Source organism: Plectropomus leopardus, chromosome 22 (assembly GCF_026936395.1).
Source record: "Plectropomus leopardus strain MGB_pleo_1.0 chromosome 22, ASM2693639v1, whole genome shotgun sequence".
Lineage (NCBI taxonomy): Eukaryota > Metazoa > Chordata > Actinopteri > Perciformes > Serranidae > Plectropomus > Plectropomus leopardus.
The window spans coordinates 3,854,218-3,870,333 of NC_142197.1; the positions used below are offsets into that span (position 1 = coordinate 3,854,218).

Here is a 16,116-nt window from a genome sequence, read left to right on the forward strand (position 1 = left end):
GATATTGGAATACAAGTAACTTAACTTGCTAGCGTCACATTAGCTTTCTCCATCCAGTTGATGTTGGAATACAAGCCACTTAGCTCTCTAATGTTAGGTTAGCTTTATGTTTAGATAGCTGTTATTTCTTTAAATATAGCACAAACATCCACTTGGACTCAAGGATGAACCAATTACATTTTAGTGGTCATAGGTCAAAGGTCAAGGTCACCGTGACCTTGTCTGTCTCATTCTTGTGAAAGTTATATCTCGAGAACATCTTTAGAGAATTTCCTTCAAATTTGGCATAAATGTTTGAGTGTCGTCAAGGATGAACTGATAAGATTTTGGTGGTCAAAGGTCAAAATGATCTTGCATTCGTCTCATTCTTGTGCGATATCTTAAGAACATCTTGAGGGAATTTCTTCCAATGTGGCCCAAATATTCACTTAGACTGAACAATGACGTGATTAGAATTTGGTGTTCAAAGGTCAAGGTCACTGTGACCTTACGTCCATGTTATTGTTGTGAAGCAACATATAGAGATGATCTTGATTTGGCACAAATGTCCACTTGGAATCAAGACAGGAGGAGACGGGAGAGACTTAATGTTCTCTGCAATGAGGTGGAAAAATGTGCATTTATCAGTATTTTGCATTGCTAACAGAAGTAGCAGCAAATTAACAATATTTTTTTTAAAAACTGCAAAGTAGAAGCATTTGTAAATATTTTTGGGGGAAATAAAGGAGTTTAGAGTGACGAAACACCAGCTGTAAATTCTCATTTTTTCCTTTCTCTTGGGATTTCAGGCCTGACGACGTGTTGTGGCGCCGGTCCCACGACACCACCGTCCTGCTGCACTGTGTCCTCTGGCCGATGGTGTCGCTCCTACTGGGCACGCTCATTGTGCTCCTGACGGTGTGCGCACGCTCCCTGGCCGTTCGAGCCGAGGCTCTCCAGAAGAGGAAATGCTCCTACGAAGTGTGCCAAGACCTTTCAGCCGGGCCCTCGGATCGGCGTGGCAACAAGGTCGAAGACCCCCTCGCAACAAACTCTGACCCCGAGATGTCGTCGCCGACAAGGACCCTGCCGCTGTTTGCGGTGCCGGTGCGACGCCGTGATCGAGAACATTAACAGGAAACAAAAAGGTGTTTTCACGTCTTGGAGTTCAATCAGGATGCAGACGAGCCGGTGGGCGACGTCGACTCGCTGTCTGGAGACGCCGCCAACAACCCACTGCTGTCTAATGTGGTCTGAGTGATCGGAAGTGTTAAAACCAGGATATGAGAAGAGGATGAGGGGAAACCCACTCTGCTGTTTGTAGATTTCAGCAGAATCATCAGCACCTTCCCTCTGGTTTTAACCGGATCTCTTGGATGCTGCTGATTTGACTCCCCTGATTAAAACCGGCGTTTCGGAGGGTTATTATAACGACAACAGTGCTGTGACAAAGGTACGATGTGTCAGGTAAAGTGAGTCAAACTTCACACAGAAAGACTTCTCTTTACTGCGGTCTTAACTGTAGCTCTTCTATTAATGTAGTTTTCCCGCTGAGTCCCAGTAGCCATACATGTAAATAAATAGAGCCAAAGCCCTGACGTTTCTTCAGGCTGTTCCTCTAAGACTCAATGCAACTTTCATTGAGGGTTTCTTCCATCTGTCTTTCTGAAAAAGGTAATTTATTTATTACCTATTTTATTTAGTTTTAAGGGACCATGTACAAAGATATCCATTTCCACGGCACTAATTCAATCAAAACAGAAACAGAGTCGTGTCACACTGGCGCTCTACTGCTTTGAGTTTCTCTACTTTAACAATAATATATAGTATATACAGTCACTCATACTTTTTTTTTAATTAATTTTGTTTAAGTTTTATAGGTATGTCCCAAAATCACTTACCAAATTAACAAAATTAAGCACTTTCCCCAGTTTCTTTTAAAGTGAAATATCAGCTGGAAGTTTCCTTTTTACAGGCTGTATAATAACAGTGATAAAAAATCAATTTAAAAAAACTTAAATTGAAGCTGCAAGCAGCAATGAACGGGCCCTCGCACACATGTGAAAAAAAATTATATTAACCCCCAAATAAATAACGTGTTCTTGAGCTTTCATATATATTTAAATATAAATGATGTATCTACTAAAAATCCTATGTTAGTTAAACAAGTCAAACAATAATTCATTTTATAAGCATCTTTAAAAAAGTCAGGATTTTTTCCCAGTAATATGGCATCACTTTCTTTCATATCCATGATATGCATTACTGCTCTATTTTAATGTCAATTTTACAACTTTTCTGTTAAAATTTCTGCAGTCCTGCTGTTGTTGCAGTCATGTTCTATAATTTTAAGATTATTTTGGGGCTTTTTGCTTTTACTTTACTGTACTTTTCCGGTCCTCTCTGGCTTGCAGTATGACAAAAACAAACACAGAGACAGACTAATCCAACAAAAAAAAAAAAATTAAAAAACTTTCAGGTCAAAAAACATAATAAATACTAAACAATAACAAACAAATAAAGTAAACACAATAAACAAAAATCACAAAACCGAAACAATAAATAATTTTAAAAAAAGAACCAGCAACTGTTTGATGATGATTACGTTAACAGTATTTTAATATTTCAGTTGATGACACCTCATTGCTGTTTGACTGTTTCAGCTATGGTAACGTGTCTTATTTCATGAGTTTATTACAATAAATTTAATAAGTAAATATGAAAATGATGCTGCAGTGTAACAGCCAGCTGACAGATTAACAAAGTGGAGTAAAAACTGTAATATTTCTAAATCAAATCCAACACGGAAAGAGTAGAATATATCTCAAAATGGCAAGAAACAGTAAAGTACCAGTACCTCATGAATGCAGATAAATACAGTATTGAAATACTTTGTTATTTTCCAGTTCTGCATTTTTACATAAAGTGGAAAAGTAGAAAGATGAAAATGAAAAAGAAAACAGTAAGACAGATAAAAATTTTAAATCAATATGATTGGGGGTCAATTTAAATAACTGAACTTTATTATTTATTAATGTATTGAAATACAGTCGTGACTCATCAGAGGGCCCATTAGTGGCTCCTGGTGCTTCCGGGACTCCAAAGAGCCTCCTGGTTAATGATGTGATGTCTTTGAACCACAGAGCTATTTGCAGACAGCAGGAACAAACCACAGGCCCTGACGTTACAGGTTAAACTGGGAGCCTCCAGTCTAAAGGTTAGACGTTAAACTGGGAGCCTCCGGGCTAAAGGATACAGGTTAAACTGGGAGCCTCCAGTCTAAAGGTGAGAGGTTAAACTGGGAGCCTCTGGTCTAAAGGTTGGAGGTTAAACTGGGAGCCTCCAGTCTAAAGGTTAGAGGTTAAACTGGGAGCCTCCGGGCTAAAGGATACAGGTTAAACTGGGAGCCTCCAGTCTAAAGGTTAGAGGTTAAACTGGGAGCCTCCAGTCTAAAGGTTGGACGTTAAACTGGGAGCCTCCAGTCTAAAGGTTAGAGGTTAAACTGGGAGCCTCTGGTCTAAAGGTTGGAGGTTAAACTGGGAGCCTCCAGTCTAAAGGTGAGAGGTTAAACTGGGAGCCTCCAGTCTAAAGGTGAGAGGTTAAACTGGGAGCTCAGTGGACACAACCACAGCAAACTTAAGTTCAAGTCAAACTAAAACAAAGACTATGGAGGATGAAAAATTAAGCTACTTAAGTATCAATAAATAATTGAATGATTATATAAATAAATACAAGAATAAATTAATGAATAAATATGGAAATAAATAAATGTGGAAATTTAAAAAAAAGAATTAATACAGAAACAAATACATTTTGAAATCAAGATAGAAATAAATAGATAAATGCATGAATAAAATGATAAAAGATGATCATTGATTTTTTTTCAAGTATTTTTTCCACCACTATATTTATTTATTTTTGTGTGTTAATGAGGTAGATATTTGCATTTATTTCTATGTTTATTTCTACATTTATATTATTTTATTTATTTATTTGAATAATTACTTCAGTATTTGTTATTTTATTTAATTGTTGATGTATTTATTTCAGCATTTATTTATTCTTGTATTTTTTGTTTCTGTAGCCTGTATTTATTTATTTATTTATTTATATACATTTATTTATTGATGCTTAGGTTGTTTTTCCTCCTCCATAAGAGACAGGGTACATTTATTTTTCTTCTGGTGTAGAGGGGTCAAAAATATCACAATAGTCGTTTACTGCAGATAGTGGTGGAAAATAACTAAGTAGATTTATTTAAATATCTATAAGAGGTACTTGTATTGAGTATTTTCTTCTCATGCTGTTTTGTTGTTCTACTCCACAACATTTATTCAACAGCTTTGGTGTCTTAAATCTTTTTCTTTGAAGGGTTTAATCTTCACTATAAGTTGTCTGAATGGAGTTACTTTTAAGTATTTTTATTGAGTTTGCTTTTAGATAAGCAATAAGACCAGATAATTACATCTTATATTCACAAATGTCCCGCTGCAGCTGAATTTAAAAGAAGCCTTTTGTTTGGGGAAGTGCTGTTTCTCTTACAGTGTAGCACAGGTTCAACCTGTAATTTCAGACACTCTGCCATCATCAGTGCACGATAATGTCTCTGCATTTATAGTTCCTGCAAAGTGACAACACTTATTGCTCCCCACAGTCAGAAATCGACGGTGAACTAACAAGAGCAGCAATGTTTGGTTGAGCTGAAGGTTTTTGTGCAGACTGTTGTTGAGCTGAGAGGCTTCCTTCCCTCCTGTGAATCTGATTGGCTGTTTGAAAGTGTAAACGGCAAATAAAACCCACTGAAATGTAGTGCAGGTGACAAACAGCTGCAGGTGGTGCAGATTTGATTTGATCTTTTCACAGCTCCTATATTTGGGCAAAGACAGGAAATTTGGATTCATTCATGATAAGCAGAGTGAAATATGTTTTTTAGGCTGTTTTGTGTACAATGCTGTTGGTACACGTGATATTTTGAGTCTAAAAACATGTTAGTGTCATGTTGAAGGATTGTTTCTTAGCCTGGAGTTTACTTTGACACCTTTCTGTCGTTTACTCGAGCTGAAGTGGTCAATGGTCGTCGGCGATGCAACCAGACTCTGATTGCACCGCCTGTCGTGAACTGTAGTGCTTTGATTCAGAATGACAAGGATTAACATTCAGTATTTTGCTTAGTGAAACCAAGAATCTGCTGTCATCTTCTTGATTTCTGCACAATAATCTGTCTTCTTCTTAAACTCTGGGAAAAGTGTTAACTATTGTTGTAAGTACAAAAATTAATTTTCAGCCACGCAGCTGTGTTAACAATAGATCTGATATTACCAAACATGATTCATCTTTTATCAGAGGGAGTTTTTGATCCTCAAGTCTCCAAATTTCCTACCAACACCACCACCATCCCTATACAGTCTAAAAATTACCTATGCGTCGCCTAGCAACAGCCACAAAGCCGAGTTGCTGCCAACGAAAAGTGAAACAGCCGAAATTTAAGTGTGAGGCTGCTTTTGTTCTCAATGTGAACCAACTGTTGTTGTAAATACATCTTTTCCTCCTCAGGTTCAGATGTTTTGTGGTAAACTTTAATGTTGCTGTAGCACTTTTTTTTTGCCCCATGAAAAATGTTGATATCTGAATGTTTCACATTTGTGTTGTTGGTTTGAGTTTGACCTGAGCGGGAGTAGAAGTCACATTTTCTTTGCCTCTCCTTTGCAAAGTTTGACTAAAAACAAACTATGAATGTAAAACAACATTTATTTATTTCTCTTAGGGCATAAAGTGCAGAAAACAGTATTTCCAGGTTTCACTATTCTCAGTCTTTTCAATTTGTAACAGGATTTTGTGCAAAACTTTAATAGTCTCTTAGAAAACCAGATGAGTCGATTGTTTTTTTTCTTTTTTTACATGCAAAAAACTGAAAAATTAAATATTCCATGACCGCCAAGGGAGGCAAAAAATCTTTTTGAAGCTTCCACACACACGAACTATCTGGAAGTATAAGTTGCACTTTTTTTTTTCTCTTTTTTTAAATATCCAACGCTCATGAAAAATTATCTAGTGCACATATTCATGATCTGTTGCACATGAAAAACGTAATGCTCTGTATGAAAATGTTTCATGTGCACCTGAAAAACTGAATGTTGCACATGAAAATCTACCTGCTGCAAACAAAAACTGTGCAAATGAAAACAATCTGCCGCACCCAAAAAATGAAATCTTGTGCACATGAAAAAACAGTTTGGTGCACATGAAAATTTTCTGCTGCACATGAAAAATCGTCTGGTACACGTGAAACTGTGGTTCACAGACTGAACTATCTGGAAATGTGTGGACAAAAAATATCTTCCCTTTGTCCCCTTAGACTTTTTCGGGACATATGGCTCAGTTCGTAAAATGTAATTTCTGCGTTAGTGGTTACCTGTGCGAGCCAAAAAGTTGGTAAGAATTAAGATTTTGTGTGCAAGATAATATTTGGTGGCAAACTATGTGGTGAGCACCAGAAGTTTGTAGAAAAAGCGTTTTTGTTTTTGATTTTCTCATATCCACTCAGGGTCTCTGTACCAACAACCGCGCTGATGTAAAAAGGCGAACGTCGTATAAAGTTCTCCAAACAGCCTACTGATCCACAAAGACTAGTTTCAAGAGAAAATGTGGCTCTTTTCAGTTGGATTTTACAGCATGATGCGGCATTTGGAAATCACAGAGTAAAAATGAGTTGAATGACTCCATGAATGTAGAGAGACGGGAGCAGAAAGTACAAATGTAGCTCCGTAATGTAGCTTTGTAAAGTCAGTGCTACGTCCACTGTTTTTTCTTCCTTTCTCTCCTCCCGTCTTCCCTTTTTAGCTTCCTCTCCGACTTTTTTATTTTATTTTCATTCCCTATTTTTCTTTTTTTTTTTTTTTAACCTTTTTTCTTCTTATATTTCATACATTAATTCATACATGTTTCAGCTTTCTTTACAAAAAACCCCTTTAAAATCAGTCGAGTCTTCTTTGTGCAGCACTTTGCATCGAGCACTTTGATTGACCGTTAAATAATATGGAAAAAGTAACATCACCGCTGAAATTAGACAACAAATTACTCTCTCTGTCTCAGCCACACATATAAATAAAACTGACAGCAAAAATGGAATCAAGCGTTATCTAAAAATCTGATTTTTGCAGTCGAGCCCTCGGCCGTTTGAAATTGCATTATGCTTCCTCACAAATATAAAAATAGAAACCTGCCTGACAGAAAGCTCACTCACACTTTTATAAATCAAATTTGTTTCTGCTGTACACGCTTGGTTTTTTTTCTGTATCACCTCACGAATATTTCAGTTCAGGATAAACAAGGTTTGTAAACTGTTTTTTTTTTTTCTCTTTCCTGGACTTCCCCTGAATCATTTGTACTCTCCAACGAAAAATGTAGCTTCAACGTAGCATTTCTGTGTATTTTTAAGAGATGTTGTTGTCTTTCTGTCCGAGATGAATATGTCACTTTCTATCTGAAGCCATATGCTAAGCTGTGACCTGCAGTAGCAAATAAACTAAAAAAATATCTTATTTTGCCTCTGTACCACAAAAGCAGAACATGTTTAATTATAGTCTTACAGACGTGATATTAAATGAGATTTTAGTTGATTTTCTGATTTATTTTCTCTCCTGAGTTAATCCACAGTTTAAAGTTTAGTCACTGATTTCTGATTTTGAGAAAAAAAGGAATCTGTTTGTTATTTTAAGTCTTTATTTTACTATTATTATTGTTGTTGTTGTTGTTATAATGAGTCTTTTGTTTTCTGTCACACCTTTGTACTCTGCACTGTGTTGTCTGCAGGTATTTTGTCGTCCTTCATCTCCTCTGAACCTCAGCTGTGTACCATGTGACCCAGGTAGCCGCTTCGTCCATGTTTTAATGATAATGATGATAACTATAGTGCCTGATAGAGATCTTTAAATAAAAACACATTTTATCTTCAAATGGAGTCACGCTGCAGCTTTTTCTGCTCGTCCAACATCCAGCCTCACTTCTACACCCCAGTCTCAATCATCCTTACTCATGTATTTATTTATCCATTTATTCATTTTCAGTCATATTAATTTCACATTAAAAGAAATTCAGATTTGGCAAAATAAAATTCTCAATTCAAGATTTTTTTAAACTTTTTTTTTCTGTCTCCAAAACTTTGAATTCTATCTCATAGTTTTTAATAGCGGAGGGAAGACAATGAAAAAAAAAATGTTGTCTTTGTAAATTTTTTTACATGTTTATCAACTTTTCTAAAAATGAGCTGACTTTGACATCAGGAGGACGATAGATCGAGATGCTTCCCAAGCTGCAGATCAGCTGTTCAAGACCAACAAACAAAAACAACAGTGGCTGTTCTTTAGTGAGTATTCCCTGTTTTTCCAGCAGCTTTTTAGAAAACAAATGATGGTTTTTGTTTTGTTTTGTTTTTTGTTTTGTTTTGTTTTGTTTTGTTTTGTTTTGTTTTGTTTTGTTTTGTTTTGTTTTGTTTTGTTTTGTTTTGTTTTGTTTTGTTTTGTTTTGTTTTGTTTTGTTTTACTGGGACATCACTGTTTTTCAAATGGGGTTATCACCATTTCTCCTGCTGGGATAGTGCCACAAAAAATCAATCTTTTACTCAGACATCACTGTTTTCCCTGTGTAGATTGTGCCATGAAAAAGCATTTGTTGTTTACTGAGATATTACTGTTTTTCCAATAGGGATTATGCCACAAAAGCTGTTGTCTTTTTGTCGTTTTTTTTACCAAGACATTGCTGTTTTTCCAACAGGGTTTGTGCCATGAAAAACAGCTGTTTCAGCTGGCATTTGGTGCCACAAAAACAAAATATTTTAAGCCAAAACACAATCTTTTCCTAATACACTGGCTTTTGTGCTTAAACATAGCCACAAGTTAACCAGAGCATTGTTAAAATGTAAATTATCAATGTATCTGCTGCACAAAAATCAGTCTGTGTTTTGCAGAAACATACAGTGGCAATCTCTATTCTGGTGACCAGGTTGTTTGTTGTCATGGCAACAGCTCATTTGTAGTGGGAATGTGATATTGCATTAGAATATTATTTCAGGGTATTTTTGCTATAACAAAACGCTGAAACACTAAAAAACAGATTTTGGATATACATATAGCTTATATAACTTTTCATGTCATGTTGTAATAAACAAAAAAAAATTTTTTTTTCTTCCATATCAGTCACTGCATGTCAAGCTTATAGACCTCTATCAGACTAAAATATTATATGTTGCTTTTGATGGAAGACTTTTTAAGATCCTTATTCTTTAAAGTATATGTACTTAGTTACTACATCACCACTATTTGGAGAAACACTGAACAAAAGATTGGAGGGAACACAAACGAGAGGAAAGAATGAAAAGGGAAGAAAAAAGAGAAGAAGAAGAGGGGGAATGAATTTAAAGTGGCTGACAGAGACGCATCATGGATGTAATAATGATGTTGGTTTGTTTTGATGTGAGTGCGTCCTTCCTTTCATCTGTCCTCGCTCTTCTTTGGCCTCATCTTTATGCTTTCATTCACAAATCCCATCAACATGGAGAGAGCTGAATAGCCCCCTGCCAGACGAGAGGACACACACACACACACACACACACACACACACACACACACACACAAAAACACACACTTGTACCGCCTGAGTCAGACCACTTGTTCTTCACAATCAATGAATATTCAACGACTGTCTCTCTCGCACACGTATTGACCCTCTCACCTTTGACAGCAGCTTTAATATCAAAACACTTGTCCCAACAAAACGTGAAAGTGAACCACCGCATCACCTGGCAATTAAGACAGAACACACTGAAAATAAAGGGAAGCTGATATTCAACCCGCTGTGTGTATATATATATATGAAGCTGAGGTATTTTTCTAAAATGGTAAATAATAGAAAATATATCTAATAAAGATTGAAAAAGCTATATCTTTGTTACTACTACTACTGTTACCACTGATAATAATAATAATAATAATTTACGTTGTCAATATGGGATTCAAAACTGTTTTGAAATGCAAAATAAAGGAATTTTTTTTTTAAAAATAATTAAAAATTATGATTAATAGCAATTAACTGTGGGATGTGTGTGTGCGTGTGTGCATCTGTGTGTGTATATAAAATATTATTCAACATGGTAAATAATAGAAAATACATCTAATAAAGATAAGTCAATAATTGTACTGCTACTAAATACTACTACTACTAACACTACAACTAATGATGATGATGATAATAATTTACCTTGTCAATATGGACTTCAAAGCTGTTTTGAAATGCAAAATAATTTAATTGAAAAAAGTAATTAAAAATGTAAATGTATGTGTGTGTATGTGTGTATATATATATATAAATACATGTATGCACATGTTTACAATATTATTTAATGTGGTAAATAATAGAAAATAAAACAGAAAAAAATAGAAAATCATTTTTTATTAAGATTAAAAGCGATAACTTTGAAAGTCAATAATTGTATTTGTTGTATAAAAATACAAAATGCATTCTTTGCATTACTCATACATTGTTTACATATCGTATTATTGTGACATTTAATCACATCCGTTTTGACGCGTTTGCGCATGCGCTCCATTGAAGTGACTTTGGCGGAAGCCCCTCCCCCTGCGGTGACGCGGTTAAAGCTTGTTGACAAACAGAGATCGTCAGTTTCAGACTGAGCGTCGCTCGCGACGGTTGAACCGTAGGACGCCGCGACGAAATCGGGTGAATTTGACCTCGTTTTAGTAGAAATCAATATCAGTCAGTTCGGTTTGGTCGCCGTAAGTTCACCGGGAAACCGTAAAAGGTCCGTTTCAGTGGGATTTAACTACCGATCAACTTTTGGAGAGAGCAGGGAAAGTTTTAGCTAGCTAACTGTTACCGCTAGCCGCCGTGTTTCTAACGTTAGCTAGCTCAGCGCTAAAGCTGAAGCGGACCAAAACAAGTTCAGAGGAAAACACTCGATAAGGATTATAACCAAAAGAGGTGAGTAAAAACCAACACTTCTTTCTGTCCGCGTGTCTATCATATACTGTTTGTTTGTTTGTTTGTTTGTTTGTTTGTTTGTTTGTTTGTTTAGCTGATCCTTACTTTGCTAGCTTCATGTATGTCTGTCAAATGTTAGCTAGTTAAATTTGCAGTTGTAACCCGCTTGTTTCTGCATTTACCATTCACACAGAACATCATTGTAATTCTTCATTTTGAAATTACATGTTTTCTTTGTGTACCTGTGATAATTTACAGTGTAGTATTAGTGCTTTTACTCAGTTAAAGGATCATAATAATCCCCCCGCTTCTGTTAAACAGGGTAGACAAAATATGAAATACTGTTTTAAGTTAAAGGCCTGCAGCATCAAAAAGTACTTCAGTAATGTATAATATAATATTACAGTAATCAAGTAGTTTCACACACGCACTTGTGTTGAATGTTTTTGTGGTTTGGTGTATCACCACAACACAGACAGGCATCTCTGTTTTTGGCCAAAAAAAAGTAAAAGTAACCATATCGGGTTTTGGTCGTTGAATAATTTTATGTTGTATTGACATAAATTAACACATTATGTCATTAAAATAAACTTCGCCTTTGGGTGTCGGTGGTTTAGTGGATACATTAGACGCCCCACGTGCAGAACCTCTTGGCGCAGTGGTCGCATGTTCGAAACCGGCTCCCGCCTTTCCGTTTAGACAAGGATAGTGCAAAATAAAACATTAACCTTATATATATAGATTTTTTTAAAAAAAAAGAAAGGATAGACTTTTTGTATCAGGTTTTAGCAAAATTGCCATTTTCCGCCTGTAGTGTGTGGGTGTGCAGTGGGAACACAGTGTTTGTTTGACTCAGTGCAGTGATGGAGTACTCAGATCTTTTACTGCAGTTAAAGCAGCAATACCACAGTGTAGAAATACTGCTACAAAAATAAAAGTCCAGCATTCAAAATTCTGCATTCAACAAGTCTGACAAGTCTTGACATGGAAAACCTGGAAAAGTCATTGTCATCTATGTACGCCCACTATGCATATTCAATTTTTTTTAAGCATTATTGTTTATTAATATTGTTTTTTAAATTCATTTTGGCCATTTTTCCTTCTTTTTAATATTTTTGAGATTTTTTTTTTTAAATTAAGTTTTTGGCAATCTTTATAGAAAATTTTTTTAAAAAAATTTAAAAACACTGGGCAAGTGGGCAAGAAAAAAATATTGTGGGTCCTTGAAAAGTTTTGGAAATTTTTGAAATTTTGTCCGCGGCAGTTTGTGAGAGCCCCCATGACAGCAGCAGCGTCTTTAATATCCCGTAGTGCAAATTATACATAAACAAATCTGATAAACTCTCTGATAAATATCTTCTTCACTACATCACTGCTTAAATTAGCAGTTCATTTTTAGGAATAGTTTAATTATCCTTTTCACAAAAATAGCTTCTTATTTCTCCAGATTTTCCACGTGAGCTTCAGCTGTTATTTTAACAGTCAGCTGAGTCATCAGTGAGAGCTGCTGTTTTTTAGTGCTCAGCTGGATCAAAAACCTGCAGACTCCTGGCCCTCTGCGGCTATTTAACACCTCAACACTTCCTCTCAGCAGCATCTTCTCATCCCCATAAATATTAACAACACCACCATCAGCACAACCACAACCTAATTGAGAGCGGTACATCAGCTCCTCCCTTCAGTGCTGACTTCAAACCAAAAGAAAAAAGGCCTGACGTGACCTCAAACTGTCTTTTATACTGTTTGGCAGAGGGTCTGAAGCTCGAGATCTGGACCCCTTAAAGGGTCTACAGATAAATCTGAAGTGTCAAACAAAAGATAAGACAAAAGCATCTTTTTCCTACCAAAAAAAAGTAGATTGTTTCCTTGTTTTTTACTGTAATTATCCCTAAAGTTTTACTCTTTCAGACCTTTAAATGAAGCAACTTCTGAATGCGAATAAGTGCGACTCTGAATCAGCATCCGTAAATCTTCCTCTGCTGCTGTTTTCTAATCAATACCACAGTTTAAACTCTGACGCGCCCGAGCAAACTGCAGCAATTTATCAACACTAGAGGTTTTTTATTGACAATCAATACGACTAAATTACTGCATTTTGGAACCGCAATCGATGTTTGTCTCGACATCAAGTGAACAACAGAATCTGCTCTTGTTTTTGTTGTGTATTTCACTAAAAAAGTACTTAAAAGAACATATTCAGAGATACTAAGAAAAGTGACATGATTTTCTCTCGTCTCCTCAGTGTGTGAGCTCCCTCTGGGTCTTTACGGTCTTTTTAATATCAGCTGGAGTTTGTGTGTTAAAAAGTAAGGCAGGTAAAATGTCAGCTGCTCAGACACCGGGCGCTCTGAAAGGTCAGCTCTGAGATATTCTGCTCCGCCATTAAAACTCAAACAAGACTCGTCCGGTAATCTCGGGGTAATAATTCAGCGCAGAGACGTGCTGACGGGAACGAAAACAAGTATCCTGTTAAAACCACGAGTTCAGCTTCAGGTCAACGCTAACAGATTCAATTCTGCTCATTTTGACTGTTGAACTGATTGTAGTTCTGATTTTGGGGGTTTTGGACTGTGTTTTATTGGACTGCTGGTAAATTAGGGGACGACAGATTATTTGCCGGGCCAATTATTGGGGTCGATATTTGGCATTTTGCTGATTACCCGTATCAGCGTTTTATTAATCGCAGATAAAAGTTATTAATTAAAAAGTGAAAAGGCAGTGTCAGTATGGGAGGATCTTTTACTTTTACTCTGAGTTTTTTTTATTTTTAATTTAGATTTTCACTTTATTGGGGCTGATATTTGGCATTTTACCCGTGTCAGCTCTTTATTGTGATGATGGCAGATACAATTAATTAATTAAAAAGTGCAAAGAAATTGTCAGTATGGGCAGACCTTTCACTTTTACTTTGAGCTATTATTTATTCATTCTTTTTTTCTTTTCACTTTATTGGGGCTGATATTTGGCATTTTTCCTATTATCTGCATCAGCCTTTTATTTTATTAATCGCAGATAAAAGTTAATTAATTAGAAAGTGCAAAGAAAGTGTCAGCATGGGAGGATCTTTTACTTTGAGCTATTTTTTTCTTCTTTTTTTAATTTTAATTTTTCAGTTGACTTAAAAAAAAGTTGCTGTTTGTGATGTTTAATGTTTCAGTTTTGAAATTTGTTAAAGGCAAAGTTTTGTGTTGATTTTTTCTAAAGTTCTAAGTTTTCTAAGTCTAAAGTTTTTAGTTCTAATAATCGACAGAATTAGTTTCATATTTATTGTATTATTATTACAGTTATTATAGTATTACAATTATTATAGTATTATTGTTATTTTCTTGTAATATTTTCAAACAAAACTGAAAATTCTTCCCATTTTTACAGTATTTGATGATGTTGTCTTCTGAGTCCTGACAAAAGCCAAAACCAGGTTTACTTATTTTGACTAATTAAAGTCAAATAATTTAAGCATCATTTTAGCGGCTTGTGATATCTGCAGAAATGGTCGAGGTAAAATATTCAATAAATCGTGATAATGATTTGTGGTCATATCGCCCAGCTTCACTTGGAAGGTATATCTTCCATAAAAAAAAGAAATTTGGCAATTTTTTTCTTCGTTAAAAAAAGTGATTTTTTCCCCTCTTTTTATAGAAAACTTTCATTTTTTTGTTTGTTTGTTTCTTATGTTTTTGAAAGGCAGTTTTCATCATCATTTTTGCTGGTCTTTAAATGCATCATTTGGGATGCTGAAATTTTGTTTGACTGGAGTTTGAAAGACGCCGTGCAAACGGGGCACTGAAAAACTATTGTTGTGGGTCGTGGAAAAGTCCTGGGAAAGTTTTGAAGTTTTGTCCACGACCGTAGGAAGTTTCTCAGCAGCACAGAAACCTAAAGTGTCACTTTTGAGCGAGTGTGCAGCTGAAGTTTTGTTACCTCTGACCGTTGATGCTGGCTGGACTTGTTTGTTCCTCTTTGAGCTCGCTGTCAGCGCTGACTTGAAGCTCGTGGGACGTCGGCTGATTTCTAACTTTGTCTCCGAATAAATCTCTGCCAGGGCGGAGAGGAGGGGAGGATGAGCTGGAGGTTTGGTCCTGAGGGACTCGGGCTCACTGACAGGGACTCCTCGACTCTCTTTTAAGCCCCTGATAGCTGCTGTATCTGGGTTACCCAGTTCTGCTCCGGCCTCAGCGTGCCCTAAATCAATATGCAAATCAGAAGTTTCACAGATGCGGAGTAGAAAAAAAGTAGCTGGAGCTTTTTTTTCTGTTAGTGTCTCGCCGTCTGTTTTTTTGGTTTTTTTTGTGGGGACAGATTGAACCACTTCAATAGCTGAAAGGGCCAAAGTTACAAAAAAAGTAATAAAAGTCCTCACTCCTATTCAGATATTTCAGGAAATCTTTCTTGCTTTTTTTTTTTTTATTGGTAGTTCGATCAGAAGATCAATATAAATTTTGTTTTTTGAGTGTCCGGTACAGAGGATGTGTTTTAAACCTGATTTGAGCACTTTTAGATGTGATGAGAGTTAGAAAGGAGCATAAAAGACTGAAAAACTTCCTAAAACTACAGCTCTACCCGTAAGTATTCATGTTAACCGCATGGTTGACGTTTCTTTACTAAAAATTCAGCAAAACCCAATTTCATTTAGTTTTTGGATTATTTGCTACTTCTGCTCAATTCTATTTTTATGTTTATTATATTACAATGACGATTTTTTAAAAATAGATTCATTAGTTTTTGTATTGTTTACTTATTTTATTTATATGTATTTTATATTTTATTTGTTTATTTTATGAAATTGCTTTCATTTTCAGATTTCTATTGTATAACATTGACATTTTTTTTACCATATATTTTATAAATTTTTTTTCTAGATTTGTAGCTATTCAATTTTTTTTCAATTGTTTATTGCTTGAAGTAACTTTTATTTCCAGATTTTTGTTATATAACATTGACTTTTGATCTTTATACATGCATTATACTATTTTTCTTACTGAATTGAAGTTTTGTTAACATCTATGGTCCATAATGTTGTACAATGTTTTGCCAAGGCATTTCTTAGTGTGGGTGTTAAAGGGTTAAAGATTAAGGGTGTCTGGTGGCTTAGTGGATTAAGCAGGCACCCCATGTATAATGGCACTGTCCGTGCCGCAGCAG

The 16,116-nt window shown here is 35.7% G+C and overlaps 1 protein-coding gene across 1 annotated transcript in view; it reads left to right on the plus strand.

The window, feature by feature from the left end:
• Window positions 1-7,935, plus strand: part of LOC121940889 (calcium-activated potassium channel subunit beta-4-like) — a 29,160-nt gene extending 21,225 nt beyond the window's left edge. The window contains exon 4 of the mRNA XM_088072863.1: window positions 789-7,935. Within this exon, the coding sequence (XP_087928989.1) occupies window positions 789-1,113 (325 nt within the window). The 3' untranslated portion in view covers window positions 1,114-7,935. The remainder of the gene's footprint in view (window positions 1-788) is intronic.
• Window positions 7,936-16,116: the final 8,181 nt, after the last annotated feature.